This window comes from Pongo abelii, chromosome 15 (genome assembly GCF_028885655.2).
Source record: "Pongo abelii isolate AG06213 chromosome 15, NHGRI_mPonAbe1-v2.0_pri, whole genome shotgun sequence".
NCBI lineage: Eukaryota > Metazoa > Chordata > Mammalia > Primates > Hominidae > Pongo > Pongo abelii.
Genome location: NC_072000.2, coordinates 70,272,437 through 70,297,265, shown reverse-complemented (window position 1 = coordinate 70,297,265; position 24,829 = coordinate 70,272,437). Strand labels below are relative to the sequence as shown.

At 41.3% G+C, this 24,829-nt stretch overlaps 1 protein-coding gene across 1 annotated transcript; it reads right to left on the bottom strand.

Annotated features, from left to right (window-relative positions):
* Nucleotides 1-6,758: 6,758 nt before the first annotated feature.
* Nucleotides 6,759-23,932, bottom strand: LOC129049921 (uncharacterized). Its single transcript, XM_054530754.2, has 6 exons — nt 23,217-23,932; nt 17,512-17,657; nt 12,377-12,413; nt 11,733-11,896; nt 9,654-9,774; nt 6,759-7,796 (listed from the first exon to the last, which is right to left on the bottom strand). Coding segments are annotated over exons 1-6 (657 nt in total). The 5' UTR covers nt 23,218-23,932; the 3' UTR covers nt 6,759-7,608.
* Between the last annotated feature and the right edge of the window lie 897 nt (nt 23,933-24,829).

Genomic DNA, 24,829 nt, shown 5'->3' with positions numbered 1-24,829 from the left:
ACCATTTGTTTGTTTAAAAACATTTACTGAGTGCCTACTATATGCCAGGCCTGAGCACTAAAAATGACAAAAAAGAAAAAGGCAGCATGCTTTATTGGAAAGAGCTTTGGCTCTGCCACCTACTATGTGCTCAGCAAATGGCCATGAACAATCTTCATAGTTATGGAACTATAATTACTATAATACTATCAGGATAAGATCCTGCCAGTAAGGGGCTTTCAACCTTACTGGGGGAGACAGACCTTCAAAATAACAGGCACAACAAGGTCATTAATATTGGGATAAAATTTTCTATGGGGCACAGTGGGGAAAAATAACAAGAGATTGAGTTGTATCTGAGTGGTAATTGAACTGAGCCTGGACAGACACAGTAGGTGCCTCCAGGTGGAGGCTTGAGTGTGGGTGGAATGGCAATTCAGGCAGATGGAAGATCCCCAGCAAAGGCACAGAGGTGTAACCCTTATGGGGAGCTCATCACACTTCAAATAGGTACATGACTGAACTGGTGGGTAGCAGGGGCCACATCAGAAAGAACCATTTATGCTTCGAACTTTATCCTGTAAACAGTGGGGATTAATGACGACAGGAGTCACAGGATTCAGCCTGGAAGCTGTACATGATGGTGGGCTTAAAAGACGAGGTGGGGAAGCTAGGTAGTAGGTGTTAGTTCAGATGAGAGATGATAAAGGCCTGTGCTAAGACAGTGCTTTTGGGGGCAAAGAAAGAGACTAGATAGGAGAAACGTTGGTGCCAACATCAATAGAACTTAGTGATTCACTAGATCTTTGAAGAGGCAGGGGCCAGAGGTACCTTGAGGAAGAAGAAGGAGTCAGGCTGGCTTGAGGGTCCAGCTTTGATGTAATTCACAAGGGGAGCAAGTCTCAGGCTCTGGTTACAGGCAGGATTGATCAGAAGGCACTTGATCACACACGATGATGTATTGTCCTTATGGTTCTCATTATATTTCATTTATATATATCATTATATTTTAGCTTTTATAATAGGCCTCTCTGGAACTTTATGAGCATATAATATTTATTTAAGAGTTTTTTCAATAATTACTAGGTTCTGCTATTCTAGGCACTGTGAATACTAATGAACCTCATTAAAGCAGGGACCCCCATGATCTAATTTCAAAACAGGATTATGATTAACGAAAAACATAGTCCATCAACTGAAAAGAAATTTGCAAGTTTTTTTATAATTGCTATTTTTGGATATGTTGAAAGGACTCACAGTCCTGAGAAACAGTTCTCCTTTTAATCTTTTTCTCTTCCATCAATTTTTCTCATACACTGCAAATACTCCCCCACATTTCTTCAGAACCACTCTTGTTAAGCTTTCTCCCTGCACTGGCTCTGATCCCTCTTATTCTATCCTTTCTCCTTCTCCAGATTCTGTGCTATGAAAGGCCAAAGGACCAGAGGGCAAGAGCAGGCAGAAATTGATCAGATAGACAAAGCCAGATCCCCCTTTAATGAGCAATGAGAGAGAACAGTCTGAAAATATATACAATTATAATTTGGGTTTCATTACACAAAGATGAATAAGCCACCTGTGATGATGGACACCTCGCTCCCCAGTGATGTGTATATTATAATCATTTTATGTTTATTTTTGTTGTAGGCAACTTTCATCTTGTGGATGGCAATGCCAACATTATAATGAGCCAGGAAATCTTGCTTACTGGAAGAGGGGTTGAGGGCAGCTGGTGTTAGAGGAACTGCCTCTGCCAGGAAGCTGGGACTGTCTGTTCTCCTCTGAATTCACACTTCAGGCTGCTTTTGGTTGATGTTTTAGGGAGATGTTTTGGGATTGGCTCTCACAAGGATAAGAGAATAATAGTAAGGCAGCCAGGGCTGAGCCAGAAGTTTGCTTCAGCTTTGGGGGCTCTCCTTGTTGTTGGTGACCTGTGACTGTTCTCTGGCCTGCTGGCTGCTCCTGCCTGGCCCCTTTAGCATTTCCAATCTCTAATTTTCCTGGCCCCTGACTTTGCCTAGTCACTTGCCTAGTCATTTGCTCCAGTATCTCCAGGGCCTGCCAATAGGTCTTAATTTTAGATGCTGTTTGCTATCTGCAACTTTGTTCCTGCATTTCAAAGGGCCCCACTAAGCAGTCCTTAGGGTCCTAAGCACTCAGACAGATGCACCCTTGGGACCTGGTGTGTACCTGCCTGACTGCTTAGGACCAGAGAGAATTTAGCAGCAGGATGTGATGAGCCAATTAAGGACATGCCAACGAAAGGGATTAAAATGACCAAGTTGGGTCAAAAGAGAAGGTAATGTAGGAGAAACTCTATATAGTTTTTAATCTTGGTGGCAAATTGGAGTTACCTAGGGAGTTTAACAAAAGAAAAAGATGATTGGGCCCCAAACCAGTTAAATTAAAATCTTTGGGATTAGGGTCTGTAAAGGCCAGTCTTCAAGGCCCCCAATATTTCTTCCCCCTGATATTCTTATCCTTTTAGGATTTTATCCCACGGAGTGTGGGTAGAACTTAGTGATTTGTTTCTAGTAGAATAAAATGGAAGTGAAGATATGTGACTTGGAAACTATGTCATAAAAGGCAGAGTGGCATTTTTTTGGAGAAAGCAGAATGCCATGCCATGAGTAGCCTGGTGGAGAGGACCACATGGTGAGAAACCTTGGCCAAGAGCCAATGAATGAGTGAGATAGAGGTAAAATATAGCCTCCTACCCAGTCAAGCCTCAGGTGACTGCAGCCCCAGCTGACATCTTGATTACAAGCATCATGAGAAACTCTTAGAACTACTTGGCTAAACTGCTATGATATTTCTGATCTACAGAAACTGTGACATAATAAATGTATGTTTCTTAAGCCACTAAGCTTTGGAGTGATTTGTTACACAGCAATAGCTAATTGATACAGGGCTCAAGCATCTGTATTTTTTACAGGTTTCCCAGGTGATTCTAAAGTATAGCCAGAGTTGAGGACCCACTGGAACCAAGGATTGAATAAGAGCAGGAACCTAGGAGCTCACTGGGAGCTGTGGAATGAAACAAATGTCGTGTGTCAGTAACCGTGCTAGATATTTATATATGGTATCACTTGCTGAAGTCACAGCACCTTCCATAGGTTATGTGGTATCCTCCCTATTTTACAGATGAAGAAACTGAAACTTGGCAAAGTTACCCATTAGGAAGACTTGAAACCCAGGTCTAACCTTATTCAGAAGCCTGAGTTGCCTCTGCTGTTTCTGATGCAGCATCCCCAATCCCCTGTGAGATAGCTTGGACCAAAGACAGAGGTCTGGCTCCTGCTAAGCCAGGAGCAGTAATTTGCCTGCATGTCAGTTTACCTGGATTTACGTTCTGCTCCAGTGGCTGCTGAGAGCTTGCCAGAAGGAGTGCTGATTACATGCTCACTGGGGATGTAATGTGCATCAGCATCTACCACTCAATATACATTGCTGGGGAAGCCTGAGGCAAGAGCACTTTTGGAGAGAAGAGGCCAAGCCAGACTGCAGTCCTGACTGCATGATCCTAGTGGGGCCTCTCTCTTCATCCCTTGGAGAAGATTTGTGGGCCTCAGGTCCTGAGCTCCTCTCTCGGACCATTTTACGCCACCATTTAACTATGATTATTAAATTTGAAGCCCTTTATGACTTCACGCAATGTACTAAAATGGTCCATGTGCTAGGGATACCTGGGCTTCCAACACACACTGACTAAATCTATGTCCATCTCCAACCCTAGGGAGAAAATCTGCCTTGAATTAAAGATGGTTCTGGAATGAAGTTTAGAGAACAACTAGCCATAGAAAAAGTGAGAAAGCACGTCTCCTTCAGTTGGAACTTTATAGGAGATTTTAAACAAAATCATTGTCATCCAAGCTGCATAGTGTTCATCAGGCTTCAGCTGCAAAAACCAATCCAATCCTAAAAGAAATACATTATCATAATTGAATAATCTTTAATTCCTGATACCAAAATGAAAAACAGCAAAACAAAACCCAAATCCAGCTCTCAATTTATGTTTAGTGAGGATTACTTAAAGTTAATATCTTGTTGAAATAGCTCAGTAAATTTAATTACTCAGCAGTGGTGTCCCATAAATCTGAAAGTCAATAGCTAAGTCAATTACCTGCTCTAGTCTGACTCACATTATCTTTACCTTCTATGGTGGCTTCTGGATAAGTGTCTTTAGTGACCCAAAGCTGTTTTGTCATAGTGCTCGAGTACATGGAGATACTCCTGGGGCTTTGAAAAGTAGGGATAGTCATAGGGAGATATCGCATTCCTCCGATGACCATCCATCACCATAGGACAGATGGTAATGAAGCAAGGCACACCCGAGCCACCAGAGGCATGGGACTCGATGCAGAGTGGAAATCAATGAGGTGCAAACACTACGCCCATGAGGGGAAGGCAACATTCACTCACTGCTCCAATTTTGTCTCTGCCCTTCAAGTCTGGATACTATTTTAAAATATGTTTGCAATAAAGGTAAGAGTATGACATTTACAAGGTAAAAAAATTTTAATATGGAAAAATATGAATAAGAAAGTAAAATTGCCTGTAATCCACAGATAATGCTCCATAGATAACTACTTTTAACATTAATAGTTTGGTGTTTTCTGGTCTTTTTTAACAAACACACATATTTTGAAAGTCTGCATAGTTTCCTTTCTTGATTTTTAATTTGTAATTATGTCATGAACATTTCCTCTTGCCATTTAAAATTCATTTAATGGATGGGCAGTATTCTGTTGTTAGGCTGAGTCACAAGTTAATTTATCCATGTTGTATTATTGGACATACAGGTTGTTTTCAATTTTTCTTTATATAAACACTACTTCTAGAAGTATTCTATATAAATATTTGTACTTGTACTTTTCCCTGATAATTTTCTTAGAATAAATTCCAAGAAGTGGACTTTCTGGGCCAGAGGATTGCACATTTTTAGGTCCCTTTAGTCATGCTGTTAAGATCACTACACCTGTAGATACAGGACTGCCTTGTTTGGTTGTACAGTTTGGACACTGTGCAAAGGTACCTAGCTGAGAGGATGAATTAGGGCTGAAATTCACTCAGCAGTTCCCTTGCCCAGCCTTGCTCCCTGCAAGTGCGACACCACAGAGAAAGAAAGAAATGCTTTGAAAGAAAGAAATGCTTGCCTGAAAGCTCCACTAGATTGTCATACAATACCACCCCACCTGCCCAGAAGGGGTTTGTCTTTCCACCTTGTCAGCCTAAATAGACATATTTTTGTAAATTGTACATAGGTACTGTATAAGTTAGCTGGAGGCTGGCTCGGCAGTATAATTTTTTAAAATTGAGAAATTGAATGGCAAACATTGATATCTCATTAAAATTTACACGGGATGTCTCTTTCAGTTGTTTGGATTGCCAAAGCCCTCCTTCAAAATACATCCGCTGTTGTGTTGCATCTTCATGTCAAAGTGCCTTCAAATCACTGTTCTCTGGATCACAAAGTTCTCCAAATTGGGCATTCAGGCTCATCAGAATCACCGCTGTCCTGATCTAGCAATGTATGTGTTTCTTAGCAACCTCCTCCATGAGTCCAAGCTGGGTTTGCTATAAAGGTAATCTAGCTTATGCTTCCAGGCCCTTCCCAAGGCCCTGGATCTAATTTGGTATTAGCAATTTTTTAAAGGAGAGTCATCCAAATTGTATAATCTTCAAATCCTGCAAAACACAATTCACTCCTGCCTGGGAGCTACCCCTCTCAATTATTCCTGGTTCTAAATTTCATTTGAGTTACTATTCGCACTAACTGAGGTCTTTACAAGCCATGGATACAGGAAACTGCTATTTTAAAACATTTTTTTCAGCCTACTCAGGCCTTTTATTACCTACTCAATACTTTCTCAGTTATTGCCTCAGGATTACAATCTCTTCTGTCCATCACGATTGTTTAAAAATGTATAATTTTAAAATATGTTTTTTATAACTTTTGGCTTGCTTGTCCCTTGACTGCCAGGTCAACACCAGTAATCCTCTGCCTCACATTCCTGTCCATGTGCATGATACTCTTGAAGGATCCCCAAATCGTCTCTGGGTAACAAAGTCATCAGTGCCTCCTGATTATATTCAGGCTGACTTTGAGCCTCTTGGCAACCACAGATAACCCTCGGGGCTACTTAAATATATGCACATTGCTAGACAATTTTTTTTGTAATACATCTGTTCACATTTCAACAGTGCTAAAGAATCTAATCTTGCTTTGTAACCATAATCAGGGATGCTGAATTTAGCAGTAAGTAATTTAGTCAAACTGCCTGGTGTTACATCTTGTCTTTGTCCCTCTCTAGCTGGGGCAAATTACTTAACCTTTATGATTTTCACTTCTGTAAAAATAAGAATGATAACAATAATACCTACCTCATAGAGTTTTCTGAAAAATAATAATACATATTAACTATTTAGAATAGAGCTTATAACTTATGCAGTTATTGTAATAATTATAATGGTTTTCAAAGCAGCACTGGTTAGAATTAGCATTTTGGAAGAGAATAAGTAAATTAAGATGAAGTCTGTTTTGTACATTACTATGTCCCTGATGCCTAGAACAGTGCCTGGCATTTAATAGTTATGCAATAGATGTTAGTGCTTAAATGAGTGAAAGAATGAAGCCTAGATTCCGAATTTGCAAACTTTGAATTGAAGGGCTACAAAGAAACTGACATTTGGTTTGAGAGATTGAAGCAGGAGATGGCGGATGCAGTGGTTTATGATTTAATCAGACATTGTCAAAAACTTCCAGTGGAGACAATCAATAACTAAGACATGATTTACTTAAAGGAATCTGGCTGTTTCCTCTAGACCCAAGAAACAACTACTGCGCGGTCCATGGTGCCAGTTTAACTGGCAAGCAATCTTTGTGCTGAAACCCAGCAGTTGGAGAAGGTGGGAAGGAGTGGAGGAAGAAGGGATAATCATCTAGGGTGATGTTCTCGAGGGGCGTTAGCAACAGAGGGCCTGCCTAGAAACAGGGCTTCTGAATCTCGAACCCACAGAATCTGGGTCCACAGATGGGTGGGGGAGTGTGGTCTGTGAACTCCCTTAAAATTATATCCAGGGCTTGGGGAATATCTGAGTATGTACATATGTGCATTATTCTGGGAATCCCAGTACCGTTGACAATTTTCAAATCATTCCAAGACCCAGAAAGGATTAAGAATCATTTGATGTCTGCTTAAAATCAGGAAGCTACAGGGAGGTCGTGGAGGGTTCAGGGTGGAAGACGAAGCAGTAACATTCTGTGATATCTTCTATCACGCTGCCTCTCAGGCAGGAAGGAACAGCTGTTTCTCAGACGGAGCTGTGCTGTTCTCTCCAGTGTGGCCCCTTTGGGTGCTCACTAAACATTAGCTGGTCTTGGCCTCCTTGTTGAGCCATCCATTTGATGCTTGAGCATCCATTTGATGCTTGGCTTGTGTGGGACCAGGCAACGTCCATACCCTAAAGGCACTGAGTCAGAAGACAAAGAAGAATGTACAAGGTAAGCATCGAAGACTGGAGGAAAGAATGGGTCAATGTCGATGCTCATCTCCTGTCTTACTGAGGGCTGCCCACATTCTTCTTCCCTTTGGTTGTTTCACCATAGGAGATCTGGGAAGAAAAGCTTCAGGCAAAGACATTGACTTTTAGGAAGTTGTTTTCTAGATGAACAGCTGCTGACTTTGATGCTAGAGTTATAAACTCTCCCCTGGTCTTCAGGAAACACTGGAGTCTTCCTGACTTTGCCAGCCAAGGGCTGGGTGGAGATGAAGTAGTCACTTCAGGGCAGACAGATCGCATTTGGCTTTCAAAAGCTGTAAATAGAAAATGTATTTTTACAGAATAAGCCCCTGTAGGTCTAGCCTAACTTTAGGGTCCTTTACATTCAACAGGCTCATCCGTTGGGTATTGTCTTCGAGTCTCTCTGAGGTTTGCTAACACAGCAGGCAGACTGGACCCCAGCAGTTGTCCTGGGCATTCAGCCTCTGCTACGTGCCACCTTCTACCATGGCCTGTTTGAGGTCACCACCTCACCTTGCCCTTGAAATGTGGGGAGGTGGGGCTTACTTTGAAACTGAAGATGAACACGCTACTCATTTGAGTTTGAGAGCTTTGGAATACTTGAAATAACTATTTTCTTTTCCACTATTACTTTTTAAAAGTTTTTTAAAAAAATAACTATCAGACATGAGTGACTAAAGATCTCATAAGGCTGATTGTCCTACACATCAAGAGGTCATGCTGATTCCCATCTTGTTGGTTTTACCTAAATACCACCCCCAGCCTCCAAGTGAGCACATTGTTTATGTCAGGGACTTTAGGTTATATGACTTTTTTGCTGCCATCCTGCCCCAAGCGTCATACCTTGTCTCTCAATAAAGAACATGAGTCTGATGATGATCCCTGGGGTGTTGATTTTCAATATTAACAATAATAAGATATGCTGTGAAGATGGAGAGAGGGCAAGAAGGGACACTCACACATGGGTCTGGGCCTGGTGGTTCATGCCTGTAAACCCAGCTACTCAGGATGCTGAGGCAGGAGGATCCCTTGAGCCCAGGAGTTCAAGGCCAACCTGGGCAACATAGTGAGGCTCTGTCTCTTAAAAAAAAAAAAGATTTTTCACCCCAGAATTCATACAGGTTAAAAGAAAACTTTTTAAAAAGAAAAACAAAAAACACAATGAAACAAAACAAAGCAAAACAGGGTGCTATTTTTTAATGTGTCTTCAGCCAGCAGAAAATTTTTGTCAAAATTGTGTTGAGCATGCACAACTCATGATGTAGTAAAAGCTCAACCCTATCGTTATCAGTTTTTGGGTGATTTAAATTTATCCCCTGCCCCTAGAAAATGTTTGGTAAATAATAGATGGTCCTATGGTCATTTTGAGTCTCAACACACAATCTCAATTCAGTAAATAGAATAAATCCAGTCCACGACATTAATCAATGTCTCAGTCTTCATTCAGAGGAGAGACATCGCCTTCTTTTTGGTGGGCTGAGGCCAATAATTGGCAGCTGCCTGCCTTTAAGGTTCTACTCTTTCTCTTACTTACCTTCTTGCAGACTCCTAGACTCCTATGATCTATCCTGCAAGGGCTGAAGGGGCAGAGAAAGAGGAGAGGTAAGGGGAAAGGAAAGCTCTGACTTGGCTGAGCAGCTTTTGCTCTTGGTGGAGAGTGGTTAAAACTCATTCTTTCTCTCCTGGGATATGCAAATACACTTGTCACTAGGGATCTCCCACATGCGGGTCTTGGACTATAAGGGATGCTGTCTATTCCCTAGGCAAGCTGTTTCCCTTGTACCCATGGCTCACTAGTGGCCCACCAGCCGAATGCTGGAGCTGACTTACAGTACAATCAGCTCACAAAAGCTGACTGTGCATGTCCATTCCCAACTCCAGAGAGACTTCAGACAGGTGGCTGGAAATTGGCCACGAGGGAGTATTTACACCCAAGAAATTGGCAAATGCAAAAAATCAGAGCTTTTTTTTTTTTCCTGGAGAGCTGGTTCTTAAACATTTACCAGCACATCACTGAGTCCACCCCATCCTGGCTCGTGCTTTTGGAGTCCCACTGCTCTTCAAGGCAGTCTTCATGGGCAGGATTTAACCAGCTCTGGCCCAGCTTTCTCTCCCTCCTATGTCTACAGGAAAGCCATCTTTTGTCTTACCAAGCTCTGTGAGGACTATAGGCAGATCCCAAGGTAACAGTGGCAGCTGCTTTCTCCAAAGAATCTCTTCATCACATTTTCTGCCCTCTTCACACTTTGATTGTTTTTTAATAGCCTTTATCTGGCAGGGAAAAAGGGGCAAGTGTCATGGAACCAGTTAAACTGGTCATTTCTTTGGAAACTGCATCTGGGGAGGCTGTCTCACACTCATTTTGATATTTGATGTAAATGGACTTTGTTTTAATTCCTCTTATTCATCCATGTGTGATTCTGGGCCAGGTTATCATTCTGGGGCTTTTGAAATGCTGGAGAAGCAAGCAGTGTTCCATGTCATGACAATTAGAATTTGTGCTGTCCAGTATGGTAGTCACTGCACTGCTGTGGTTAAATGTAAGTTTAAATTAAATAAAAGTAAGTAAAATTTAGTTCCTCAGTTGTACTAGCCACATTTCAAGTGCTTAGTAGCCATATGTGGCTACTGGATTTTTATTGGACAGAAGATTTCCAACACTGCAAAAAGTTGTATTGGACAGTGCTGATTTAAATGGACTTCCCCATGAGAAGTTTAAAATGGCAGGGATATGATATGATAATGAAAGAGAGTCATCATTCAAAATAAGTGCCAGTGCATATTAAGATCCTTAAAGTCTAGTTTGTACAGGCTACACAGCATTTCACAACTAAGATTCCACTGTCAGGTACCAGAGAGGGACAAGAGACTGACGTTGCACCATCTTGTAGCCTTTGGCTGCAGCACCACAGGAAATGAACAGATTCCTTGGCAAATGTCATGAACATTTGCAAATTTTGATAAGTATACTCTCGACTTTGACACTTGCTTTTAAAATATGGCTGTCTGTTCGACAATGTCATCCTTCAACTATTTCAGTCTGCCTGGAGGTGAAAGTTGGGATGTGGGGCTGAGAAGAGGAAGCTTGGGAATGTCAGCCAAGGGGCATTAAAAATTAGTAGAGCCGGGTGCGATGGCTCAGGCCTGTAATCCCAGCACTTTGGGAGGCAGAGGTGGATGGATCACCTGAGGTCAGGAGTTTGAGACCACCTGGCCAACATGGAGAAACCCCGTCTCCACTAAAAATACAAAAATTAGCTGGGCCTGGTGGTGCGTGCCTGCAGTCCCAGGTACTCAGGAGGCTGAGGCAGGAAAATCGCTTGAACCCAGGAAGTGGAGGTTGCGGTGAGCCGAGATTGGGCCATTGCACTCTAGCCTAGGCAACAAAAGCAAAACTCTGTTTCAAAAAAGAAAAAAAGAAAAAAAAATTAGTAGTTTCAGTAAAGCCCAAACTTTATAGGCTCCAGGAAAAATTTCCTTCTTATCAAGCACCAGGAATGTTTCAAGTTATATGGGAATTTTGAAGATTATTAGACGTAATACAGGGATTTTGACTTTATACCATCTTGACCAGATTATTTGAATTCTAGTGAGTGGATTCTTGTACTCACTGTAGGCTATGGATTTTCTGCAATGATGAGGAAAGGGAATTGATGCTCATGTTTCAGAATCCATGTATGAATGCATGTATGTTTTGAAGTGGTCAAGCTAGCTCTGATCACCAGTTCTGAGATCGGAGCAATGGGCCATGCCTGGGTAATACCTCAGAGCTAGCATCATCAGCATTACTGTGCAGTAGTTTGAGGCCTCCATAGACAGACTGCTTGAATGAAAAATGTCTTTGGTCTTGGAAGCGGCTTTCTGAGGGCAACCACTCAAGTCCAGTTCTTGAGAGGCTTGTGTAAGCTGTGAGAAATCTTTATAACCTGGAGCAGAGACAGCAGTGAGGCAGTTTTGCTGAAGTATGTAGGCTTAATGGTCTAGATATTGTCATCCAGAGTTATGAGGCTTTTCCAAGGCTGACAGCGGTGCAAGGCCTGATGGCAGAAGAGGAAGTCAAGGTAAAGAAATGTGAGGAGCTCCAGTGGTAAATCAGGGAGCTCACCCCAAATATGGAAGAGCTGGGCTTGGCCTGGAGAGGCACTTTTCCCCTAGGATACATGAAAGTCTTTCAAGAAAGATCACTAAACCTTTGTGAGCAAGAAGCAAATCACCTAAAGATCACTCACTTGGAGGTTGATGGGTTGATGGGTAAGTGGAAAATGATTGTAGTTTTTCTTTCTCTCTCTTGGATGCAAATATGGAATGATGAAGTTGTCTGAGTTTCTAGAGACCATGCAACAGCAGCAGCTCCGTCCTCTATTTGTTTTGGAAGACCAATACTTTTCTTTGCCTTTTTTGGGAATATAGAAAGAGAACATAGTTGCTCTTAGAGAAATTCAAACATAAATCAGCTTGTATACCTTGAAGTTTTGAGGTTTTTTTCTTGTTTAGTTTTAAAGAGAGAATATTCGTCAGTGTCTGCCTAGAGGAAGCTTTGGGAACACATCTTAGCCAGCTGCCCCCAGGCTCCTGCCTAACCTGGGGTGGATACCCGTATGGATGCCTGACTCTGCAGATACTATATAAAAACTTGGATCCTAAGTCAGGAGACGTTAATTTGTTTTAAAGTCCCTTTTACCACTGGTCTCTAGTACCTGATTCTATTGCCCTGGTTCTTTTTGGGGATCTTTTACTTACTCTTTTCTCACTTCCATTGGGAAATTGAAAGATTTCTATTCCGCATTTCATGTTTTGCTATATTTTAATTTTTTCCATACAGACTCCATCCCTGTGTTTTCAATATCTGGATGTCTGGGTCCCAGATCCTCACCTGGAATCCATGGGCCACTGATTATCTGCTTCTGTAACTGTTAGAAAAAAGACACTGCATTTGCTATGAACCCAGACTTAGGTTTGCTCTCTTTAGGATAGTATTTTGGAAACACCAAAGGGAAGAAAATAGATTTACACCAAATGTTACTTTAATCTTTAGTCACGAATACAGCCGTGCACCACACAATGACATTTCAGTCAGCAATGGACTACATATGCAACAGTGGTCCCATAGGGTTATAACATCATGTTTTTACTGTACTTCTATGTTTAAATATGTTTACATACACAAATACTTACCATTGTGTTCCGCTGCCTAAGTATTCAAGACAGTAACATGCTGTACAGGTTTGTTGCTAGCAATAGCCTATATCATATAGCCTAGGTGTGTAGTAGGCTATATAGGTTTGTGTGAGTACAAGCTGTGATGTTCGCCCAGTGATGAAATTGCCTAATGATGCATTTATCAGAATATATCCCCATGGTTAAGCAACGCATGACTGTATTTCAAGAACACTTATTGTGGGCATTAACCTATGAGAATATAGAAATGTATAAGACTCAACTCTATCCTTAAACAACTTAAACTTTAGTTAGATACATAAAACAGAAGCATATGAAAAATTAAATGAGACCAGTATTAATAGCCAGTGTATTAAATGCCTACTGTGTGCTAGGTGATTTACAAGCATTATTTTAATCGTCACAATTACTCCACAAGGTATGATTATCTGCATTTAACTGATGGTGACCCCCATGTCTTAGAGAGGGTAAAAACTTTCCAAAGTTTACTTGGCTAGCAAGGAGAGGCACCAGGGCCTGTCTTCGAAGTCAGAACTCTTTCTGCTGAAATATATTGACTTTATATTTGTTCATTTTAACAAAAATAGAGATTATTGAGATTATTGCTGTGTACAATATCGATGCTTAGTAAAAAGTTATAAGGAATTCTGAGGAGGGAAAGTGTTCTGTGGCCTGGGATGGTTAGGGAAGACTTTGAGTAGAGATGGAGTGATTTGATCTACGATCCAAAAAATCAGGAGGATTTGCCTAGGGAAGAGGAAAGAGAGACCAGCCTACCTAAAGGAGGATGGGCTTGAGCCACAGCCTTCTGGAGCCATCTTGAGGGATGCACTGGGAGGCACACCTTAGTCTCATCTCAGTTCCAACTGAGAGACTTCACAGGGCTGGAGAAGTTTTGGGGATAGGATGGAGTTATGACTGTTATCCCCATGGTTGGGTTACCTTTCAATGCCCAGGTTTGTTCCTGGAAGGATTTTCTTAGTTTGTGTCTCCCATGGCAATATTTATATGGGCACTGGGAAAACACATTTTGGGGGTGTAAAACAGTGTTGGCATCCCACTTCTTACTGGTGCAAGTTATGGGGCCCGAGAATTGCCTTAGAGGTTGACTAATTACTGGGTTTTGGGTTTTATAGTTCTCTTAAAAACTCTTCAGGCTTTGGGTCTATGTGTATGCTTCTGATCCAGAGCCAACGTTCTTAACTACACAAAGCTATTGAGCCCAAGAAATGCTGTCTTTCTTTTTTAATTGAGACAGAGTCTTGCTCTGTCACCCAGGCTGGAGTGCAGTGGCACAAGTTTGGCTCACTGCAACCTCTGCCTCCCGGTTTCATGCAATTCTCCTGCCTCAGCCTCTCCAGTAGCTGGGATTAAAGGTGCCCACCACCACACCCAGCTAATTTTTGTATTTTTAGTAGAGACAGGGTTTTGTCATGTTGGCCAGGCTGGTCTTGAACTCCAGACTTCAAGTGATCCACCTACCTTGGCCTCCCAAAGAGCTGGGATGACAGGTGTAAGCCACCGGGCCTGGCCCAAGAATTGCTGTCTTTCAACCAAGGGCCTGTGCTCTGATGTCTCCCAGGTTGTCAGAATAATAGTTTTGGGGCACCATCTGTAATCCTTCCCCATAATCCAATCTTGCCCACCTTCATCTTCACAACCATCTCAAAAAGGTTATCATCATTATCCTACTTTTACAGACAGAATAGGACACCAGTGGAAAGGAGCAGAGGTCTTCAGGGTTCTCTCTCCTCTCTAGGTTGGATGAGGCCCTGGAACACAAGTTCTCCAGAGAGTCCCCAGGTACATTCCACAAAGTTCTGGTCCATCTTTCTTAACAAATCTTTTGCCTTTGAGGTTTCTCTTCATGCCATCCTTTGCCTTTGATCTGAGAAAACACAGGCCTACTAGGTGTCAGGCCTCTGGACTCATGGATCCTCCCTTTTAGAAGTGGTCAGTAGTTTGTGAAGCTTCAGAGAGTGCTCCTGGCCCCCTATGCCTGTCAGAGCCACAGGGAATAAATCCCCTCTTGGCCCAGCAGTAATCAGCTCATGCCTTGGAGCATGAAATTTGATTAGCACTCTATCTCAGCTGCATTACTTGGACTGTTATTATGAGTCATAAAATTTGCAAACCCTCATCCCACCCACCCCTCTGTCAGTGTGACACTGGTGTAGGACTTGGTGACCTTTAGGGAACAGGATCAGGGCTTTGCTCTTTTTCATTTCTATGAATTTGCATATGCAGACCAAGGTCATACTGCCACAAAAGGAGACTCACTTCTTAGGGAAATCCTAAGATTTACTGAGGTTACTTTTTGCCCCTTTGGTATACCATTCATACGGGGGAGGGAAATGGTATAGGTATGCATAATAAGACATGCCTATCGTATTTGCAATGCAAATTCTGTCCTAAATTAGAAAAAGAGCTACATTTACTCTGTAGAAATGAGTTGAAGGTCTGTATCTGGAAATAGTAGCCTATGCTGATTTTCCAAACTGATTTGCAAATTAGAATATTCTAGAGCACTGTTAAAAAAACAACAACATGTATTTCAAGCCCCTACTTCCTACCTTTTGCACTGGAATCCATATTTCTGAGAATCCATCCAAGGAGTCTGTATTGATCATGTTGGACCAGCGTTTTGGGATGCACTCATTAGCCTCCATTTGGATGCCTAAGGATCATGCATATCAGGGCTTGGGTGCCCTACAGATGCCTTGTCAACAGACAGAGAGTCGCTCAAGCTTGAGTAAAGAGGGTTTACTTTAAGGATTCAACAGGCATGAAGGGCCAGAGAGAGAGTCCTCCTGAGTTGTGTGAGAACAGACACTGTAAGTGGGAGTAAGGAGTCAGGATGGAGCCTGCCTTCTTGTTCCTGAAAGGCCACAGGCCCCTGCCTGACAGCTTCATGTGCCTCATTCTCTGCCTGTACACAACCCAGCCTATTCAGGTCAGGCATCTGCCATGCTGACTGGTTTCTGTATTTTGTGATCCAAATTCTTTGGCTTTTCTGTGTCGTGGGTTCAATCACAGCCAAACTGACTGAAACTGAGAAAGCCAGGTCATGAGACTTCTAGATCTCCCTTTTCCAGGCCTCTGAAGATCTTTCTCATTAAGACATAAGGAACAGGCTGGGCACAGTAGCTCATGCCTGTAATCCCAGCACTTTGGGATGCCGAGGCGGGCGGATCATTTGAGGTCAGGAGTTCAAAACTATCCTGGCCAACATGGTGAAATCTTATTTCTGCTAAAAATAGAAAAATTAGCTGGGCATGGTGGTGGATGCCTGTGATCCCAGCTACTGGACAGGCTGAAGCAGAAGAATCGCTTGAGCCTGGGAGGTGGAGGTTGCAGTGAGCAGAGATTGCACCACTGCACTCCAGCCTGGGTGGCAGAGCAAGACTCCATCTCAAACAGAAAAACAAAAAAAGAGACATAGGGAACAATGAGAATGACAGGCCCATTGCCCAACATGTTCAATACACCATCAAAGAATAACATGCCATTTTAACAGGAAACTTTTATATGGACCAGAAGGAATCATGGTGGCATGACCAGCACATTCTCTTCTTGTAGTCAAGATGCATGGGAGGTCAAGTCAGAATCTGTAATTTTTATGGCATTTACTGTTCATCTCTTCATTCATTAAAAAAGTATTTATTCAGCACATATTATGTGCCAGGTGCTTTGGGACCTTTGTACTGTTTAGGTGCTTAGAATACTTTCATGAAAAAAATAAAGATACTTGCTTTTAAGGAGCTTGCATTTTAAAGGAGAGATGGGGAAAATAAACAATAAATAAGTTATGCAGTATGTTAGGAAGTGATTACTTCTATGGAGGGAAATAGGGTAAAAGGGATTGAGAATTCCAGGGAGGTAGATTGCAATTTTGGATAGGGTGATCAGTATGGTCTCATTGAGAGACAACATGTGAGGAAAGATTGAAGGAGGGTAGATATGTGTTGGGAGAGCATTCTGGACAGAGACAACAGGCTAAGAAAAGGCCCTAAGGAGGGAAAACGCCATTGTCACTGGAATGGGTGAGTGAGGACTGATAATGATGGCAGAGGCCATAAGGACACAGCACATGGGAACTTGTAGTCATTTAGACTTTGGTTTTTTACTCTAAATGAGATGGAAGTCAAGGCAAGGTTGTAACCAGAGGGATGATATAATTTGACTTGCTTTTTCATTAATTTTATGTTTAATTTTTATTATGTAGACAAATAATATTATCACATAATTATATTATTATATAATAATATACATTGTTACATTATAATATAATATTATTATACAATAATTATATTATTTTGTAATAATAATGTCAATTATTACATATTTTATTATGTAGACAAATTTATATTTAAATTTTTTACTTATTTTTTAAGGTAAAAAAGCAGACAAAATAGTATAACAACCCTTCATGTGCCCATTACCCAATTTTACAATTATCAACTCATCAATATTTTATAAATATACCCCCCTTTCACTTCCCCTCCTGCCTGAATTCCAGATATAATATCATTTACTCAGTAAGCACTTCCATTATGTAATGTCTTTTTGATTGAGGTACAATTTACAATAAACTACAGCTTCATGAATATTTTCATACCCTTGTAACCATTGTTCAGATCAGGATATAAAACAGAGTCTTTCCAGCACTCAAGATTCCCTTGTTTCTCAATTCATAACCCTACCACCACTATCCAAGGTAGCCACTATTTTAATTCCTATCATCAAAGATTAATTTTGCCTGTTCTTGAATTTTTTTGTAGAAAGAATCATACAGTATGTAGCCTTTTGTGTCTAACTACTTTAGCTCACCATTTTGTCTGCAAGATTCATCGATGTGATTGTTTGTAGCAGAAGTTTGTTGTTTTTTACTGATGTGTAGTATTCTGATATGACTATTCCACAATTTATCCATTCTGTTGACAGATAGAGGAAAGGTCCACTCCAACATGAAGACACTGGGAGGAAAGAAAGAATAGTGAAGGAAGCTAAAAGTGGAATCACTGGGATAGGAGGAGAAACAAAGAAAGTCCATCCAGGAAGCCGGTGAGTAACAGTGAATCGGGAACGGAGACATGATGAGTCATGCCAAAGGCTGCTGGTCAAACAAGTTAGATAACAACAAAAAATAAGCATTAGACTTAGGAGTGTGTAGGTAACTGGTAACCTTTATAAGAACAATTTTAAAGACAAGAAACTGAAGGGTTTCAGAGAGAATGAGAGGAAAGTGCTTGATTAGAATACACAGCACTTTTGAAGAGTTTGGTAGGAGACAGAGCAAAGAAATGGGGCCAGAGCTAGGGGAAAAGTAGGGTTAGGAGAATGTTTATTTGCTTTAAAGATAGAAGAAATAATAGTATGCTTGCATGCTCATGGTAATGATCCAGTAGGAAAAGAAAAACTGAAGATATAAGAGAAGGAAGCGAATTGCTGGAGCAAAATCCTCAGGTAAGTGACAGAGTTGAGATCTAGTGCACAAGTGGAAGATTGGCTTTAAACAGGGAAAGGAAATCACCCATGCCTTAGAGACTGAAAATAGTTGTGGGGGCAAGATTGGTAAGCACTGATATCCAGATATCTCTGACTTTGTCAGATTGGGAATAAAGATGTAGTCTCCATAAGAGCCAAATCTTAACGTCTGTGAGCCCTCTGCTTGCTGCTTGAAACTCAGCCTTTTCTCCCAGTAGATTTAGAGACCCCGGGATGCTGCTTATACTTGTACCCACATGAATCCTGTTTATTAATAGCTATCACAGGTAGATAAACTTCATTCAAACCCTGACAGTTCTACAAGGCTCAAGGCCAAAGCTCCTTTATCTCTGCTATAAATAGATATTCCTTCTTAGTTATGCAAAGGCCCCAGAGCGGAGTTGTTTATGCAAACTATTTCTCGAAAGGCACACGCATGACACTGGCAGAGCTGGATCAGAGTAGATTCTGGTGTCAGTTGCTGCACAAGTCCAAGAGCCACTATTTCCTCCCAACATCTGATCTTAGCATTAGCTTGGGCTCATCATAGTTCGTCTTCTTCCCTGTGGTGAGTTAGGTCTCAACACCTCCATTATTGCTTCATTTAAGCTGGCTTTCACTAGTCTCCCTGCTCCCCACCAAACTGGAGCATGATAAAGACAGACAAAGGACAGAGAAAGACATTTGTCTCCAGGCACCAGCCTATGTGGGCACCAGAAACACTAAATGCAAATTTCAGTGCTGTAGCAGCAGAGAACAGGGAGGCAAGGAAAGCACAAGCACAATCCACTGTCCCTGGGCATCCTACACCCTCTTCTTGCCACTGCACCAAGTCCCACCATCTGCTAAGTCCACCAGCTGTGTTGTTTCTAACTGAACCCCACAATTTGAGTCTTTGCCCCAGTGATTTCTCAGCTTTTATGTGAATCAAGGATCTGAAATGTATGTATTGGAGGGAGTGGCATGACCTACTCCTCCAGCTTCTATTCAGTCAATACATATGGAATCAGAACAAGGAATGCTTAAGTGTGTAGCAGTGTGAGGCTAAGATGGCTGAAAGGATTTTTCAACAAGGGAATCTGGACCACATAAGTGTCTCTCTTTCCAGGACACTGCTGTCATAGGCACTGCCAGTGGCTGTCTTTATTGCTTTTTTTCTGAATGTCACGGCTGATCAGCTGACAATTGCATAGGCTCACTTTTCCTTTACTCATGTTAATTAAGTCAAAGATGTCATGGCAAAGTTTTGCTGGCCAAGATGCCAGAATTTTAGAAAGGATTTAACTCCAAGAATTCTAGAACTTTTATGTTAATTAAAGTATTTTGTGGGACAAAAATTGATGAGGCTTGTAAAAATCACCAGAGGAGGAGACTCAGTGCTCTTTGACACCCTTTGCACATTTCTTAGATGAGTCATGAATCTCTCAGTGGAATTCAACTGGTTTGCTCTAAATGAAGTTATCAATCTGCCTTTCTCTGGCCCCCAACATATACATTGATCATAATGGAAATTACAGGGTTGCAACATCATAACACTGCTGTTACTTGTCAAGGATGACCAAGAGTGAAAGTCCTGTGGATCTGGCCTTGTGGGAGACACGTCTTCTGCTTCATGGTCTCTTGTTGGGTCTGCTGGTCTGTTAGGTGTTTCTCTCCCTGGCTGACTCCTGGGAGACTGACTTGCAAGAGATTCTCTATTCTCTGTGCCCTGTAGGACGATGGGGAAAGCTAGGCTTCAAGTAGCCACAGGCTGGAACATCTATTTCTGCTGCTTCTTTTGGTCAGGAATCCTCCTCCTTTGTACCCTGTGTCAAGATCCTGCTGACTCAGCCTAGATCTCTCTACAACAGGGGACTATGGGTCACTGTGATAGCATTTACCTGGTATTCCCTCAAATGACAGATTCAGACAGGACAGCAGAATTTTTTCCTCTGACATACACATCCCTGGGATAGATAGTCTGGGTAGTGCATACAACTTTCCACTATCCTAGTGTCATTCCCAAATATGCATCCGTTTGCAAGGTGTGGTAGCAAAAGGCTTTTAAGTAAGACCAATGCAGATCCAGATTCCAGTTTTGCCACTCATCCTGTGACGTTAGGAAAATCACTTTATTCTTTACATGGGAATAGTGGTTTACAGTTAAAGCGGTAGCCATTTGTGGGTTCACAAAACCAGCTCGGTCAATCCCCTCCACAATCCTCTGAGGCTGCTGTAGTACCCCAATTCTACCAACAAGGAAAGGCAGCCTGGACAAGGAGAAGAGGGAGGACCAGGTTTGCCTGTCCAGAGCAGTGAAACTGGGTCTTGTCCCAGGCTTCATGGAGAGAATCCCAGTGTTCTTTAATTTTTTTGGTTGTCACAACTGGAAGGTGAAATGTTCCTGGCATCTAGTGGGTGGAGGTCAGGAATGCTTCTAAACACACTACAAGGGTGCATGGGACAGCTGCTCACAATAAGGAATTATCCAGCCAAAATGTCAATAGAGCCAAGACTGAGAAACATGGCAATAGACCCAAATATGACTTCATCAAAGATGAGTGAAAAATGTCCCCCAATTTGCTGAGTTCCCTTGAAAAGAATTGTATTTTAAGCATATGCCAAGCTGCAGAGAATACTAGAATGTTCCTCTTGGCATTTCACCTTGGCATTGGCTCACTTTGCATATGTTCCTCTTTGCATAGGCTCACTTTTCTTTTACTCACGTTAATTAAATCAAAGGTGTGATTGCAAAGTTTTGCTGGCCAAGGTGCCAGAATTTTAGAAGGGATTAACTTCCTGAATTCTAGAACTCCATACCATACACATAAAATAATTGCAAGTAGATCATATATCTAAATGTAAAAGCCAGACTATCATTAAAAAACCTGATAAATTAGATTTTATTAAATTAAGAATATCTGCTGATCAACTCACATCAAGAAAGTTATTAAGCAACTGTGATGGTTAATATTGAGTGTCAATTTGATTGGGTTGAAGGATGCAAAGTATTGTTCCTGGGTGTGTGTGTGAGGGTGCTGCCAAAGGAGATTAACATTTGAGTCACTGGGCTGGGAAAGGCCACCCACACTTAATCAAGGCTGCCAGTGAGGCCAGTATAAAAGCAGTCAGAGGAATGTGGAAGGGATAGACTGGCTGAGTCTTTGGGCTTTCATCTTTCTCCTGTGCTGGATGCTTCCCGCCCTCGAACAATGGATTCCAAGTTCTTCAGCTTTTGGACTCTTGAAGGACTTACACCAGTGGTTTGCCAGGGAATCTTGAGCCTTCAGCCCCAGACTGAAGGCTGCACTGTCAGCTTTCCTACTTTTAAGGTTTTGGGACTCAGACTGGCTTCCTTGCTCCTTAGCTTGCTGACAACCTATTGTGGGATGTCACCTTGTGATTGTATGAGTCAATATTCCTTAATAAACTCCCTTTCATATATACATCAATCCTGTTAGTCCTGTCCCTCTAAAGAACCCTGACTAATAGAGCAACTAATAGACTGGAAGAAGATATTCATGATACAAATGTCTGACAAAGATCTTGTATCCAAAATATATAAAGAACTACAAGAAAAAGAAAATAAATAAACCATTTTTTAAAATTGAATTGATCTTTTATAAACAAATATTTTATAAAAGATTAATTCAGATGTCTAGTAAGCATATGAAAAGGTGTTCAGTAACATTCATTAGGAAAGTAAAAATTCCCATACACACCAGAATGGCTAAAATTTTTTTCAAAACTAATAATACTAAGTGTTGGTGAGGATGTGGAACAATTAGAACTCTCATACATTATAGGAGGGAGTGAAATCAGTTCAACCACTTTGGAAATATCTATTAAAACTAAATATTTGTCTGCCCTATGACACAGCAGTTGCACTCCTAGATGCAATGCTCCTAGGTATATATCCACGAGAAATGAGTTCACATGTCCAACAGAAGATGTGCACAAGAATGTCCACAGTAGCCCCAAGCTGGAAACAACTACTGTCAAAAGAATGGATAAATGTGGTAAAGTTGTATCATAAAATATTACATACATCAATGAAAAATAACAAACTTCTACATACAATTACAGCAATGTGAAACAGCTTGCCGTGACAAAGAACAGAATTCTAACAAGTAGGAAACTCTTGGGTAGACAATTTAAAATATAGACCTGTATTAAATTCATGGAATAAACTAAACAATTTTATAAAGGAAAAGAATATATTAGAAGTTGTTTATATATTTCATAAGCTCTAACCACTAGTGTGCTGTATGACAAGACTTACAATTTCTAGAAACTATTTGTATATTAGATTCTCTGATAAAATAGTTCATGTCTTTTTGTAAGAAAAACTTCTAATAAATGTATTTGTCAGTGGGTAGTGTAGTTTATGGACATCTGGCAGCAAAATCACCAAATTTCAAACTAATAACCCTTGTAGCATCAGATCCTTACACATTTTACATGTTGTTTTGAGATTCATAGATTCACATACATTTACTTCCCTCAGCTCATGAGAGTAAGGCTCATATTTTTCATGGCATATTCAGAGGCCTCAATCATAAATTCTTACACAAATTCCAAAGGCAATATTTTCTTTAGACCCAGGGCATGTATTAGTATTTCTGGCTGGAGTTAGGTGAGATAACTCTCTAAAAGTTATGGCAGAATATTAAAGAGGCAAGTAGAGAAATCTCATACTTGGAAGCTACTTAAGTGAGCTTGTTTCCAACATCGGTGATTCTAATATCAATGATGTCGACTGTTTCCCACTGAGGTGGCCACAGGAGTCTCCATGAGGAGGGTTGTTTTTGAGTTGACGTTTGAAGAAAGACTGGAATTCTGGTGGAGAAAAAACCACCTAAGTGAGGGAAATGGCATAAAGCAAAGGCCAACGTCTGGGAAGTAAAAATGTAGTTGAAGGAGAGTAATTTAAAGTACAGTGTTTATGAAGGAAGTATTCATGAAGAAAAGTAGTAGGAGATAAGACTGGAAAAAAGTGATTAAGATCAGAGTTTTGAGAACACGGATTAGGGCTTTGGGTGTTTAAGGGGGCAGAATCATATAATTACTTTAGCAGGGTGGGAATAGCTTTCTTTAAAACTATTTTTGAAGTCTCAGCCAAATTATGAAGTCTAAGCTTCCATAGTCTGATGAAGAACAAGTGAAAAGCAGAATCCAAAAGAAGTAGTTAAGTTCTGGTTGGCAGGAGTTGGGAAGACGGTGGAGGAAAGGAGCTCCAGCCTGTGATGGGCACGGTGTGCCAATGGCGGGAGTCACGCTGGGCTGCATGAGGCAGGTGTGCACCTTGGATTGGCTAGGGTGGAGGTGTCAGCAGTTCCGCCCCAAGCCCTGCCTGACTTGGCTGTGGTTTCCTAGTGTTGGCCTGAATATCCCCGGAGAAATTGAGCTTTCCGGTTGGCATTCCTCACCTCTGACTTGAACTTGGCTCCTCCTCTGGAAGCAGAGATTTCTCTGTGTGGTTATGCTAACTGGCAGATTTTAGAACATTCTCTGGGTCTCTCTTCACTCTTCAGTCTTGTATGTATGAATCTAGATAAACCCTCTTTTCCATTATGGGACCAGGAGAAATTGTTGCTTGGTTAAGTGTAAGTGGAAAAATACCAGTAAATTGGATTTGAGGTAGGTAATTTACTGTTTTGTCTTCCTGATTTCCCTTGTGCCCTTCTCTGGCATTCCCTTTCCTTAGGGAAATGCACGGTTTTCTATTCCATGTGGTTCTGGTGGGACTGTCACTGCTGGTGCTCTGCTTCACAAAGCCACTGGTGTGGGCATGTGATCAGAGTCTGGCCAATGATGGTGTCCCATCCTCCAGGCCACAGTGATTGGACTAAGATGCAGGCATGTGACTGAAGCAGGACCAATCAGAATCCTTCTCTGGGACTTATTGGATCTGCCACAATGATGCTTAGAATTTTCTGCAATAAAGATCGTTCTTCAGTTAGAAAGAACGAGGCCACCACACTGAAAGACACAGGGCTGAGAGGGAGAGAGACCTGATAACTTCCCTTTGTGTTCCTAGATCTCAGTATGTGGGAGCCTGTTCCCCTACTGTCCCCTCTCCCCAGTACCTATTTCTTTTTTGCTTGAGTTAGTTTGAGTTGTATTTTGGTCACTTCAACTTAAAAATGAATCCTGATTAATATGAAAGTTGTTTCTTGGTCATTTGCTTTATTATTGGCTTCAGCTTTATAACTTTCTTGGTCCTACACAACCAGCAAAGCCTTTTGAGGATGAGACCCTCTGTAGTGTTCATTTAAGCTTAGTCCAGGAGGTATTCTTACAGATGTGACATCTTTTTAATGTCTCCTGGCTTTGTATTCTCAATTCTGTGGAGTTATGCATCCCTAAAGACATCTCAAAATACTTGCTAACAACATAGACAGGGATACCTGCTCTTTGGGTCTAGTTTCCCAGCAAGGAAAATAGATTTTGTAGAGTATTTCTGAAAAACAGATGAAAATTGTGATGATAACATACATTAAATACTAAAAAGAAGAGTGGTTCAGAGAAAAGGCATTATATCTAAGAGTATCATTAAGGTGTTTCATTATGCAGTAAATGAAATGCAGTTTCACACTCCATCAACTTATGTTTAAGACACTGTGTGCGTGTGTCTGTGTGTGTGTATGTGTATAAAACTTTGCTATGGAAAATGGGACAA

Coding starts and splice junctions, on each gene's coding strand:
- LOC129049921 (XM_054530754.2), bottom strand. Junction 12,414..17,511: donor TGAATCTTGCAGACAAAATG/GTGAGCTAAAGT, acceptor TTTTTCTAACAG/TTACAGAAGCAGATAATCAG. Junction 7,797..9,653: donor TATAGTCCTCACAGAGCTTG/GTAAGACAAAAG, acceptor TTCTATTTACAG/CTTTTGAAAGCCAAATGCGA.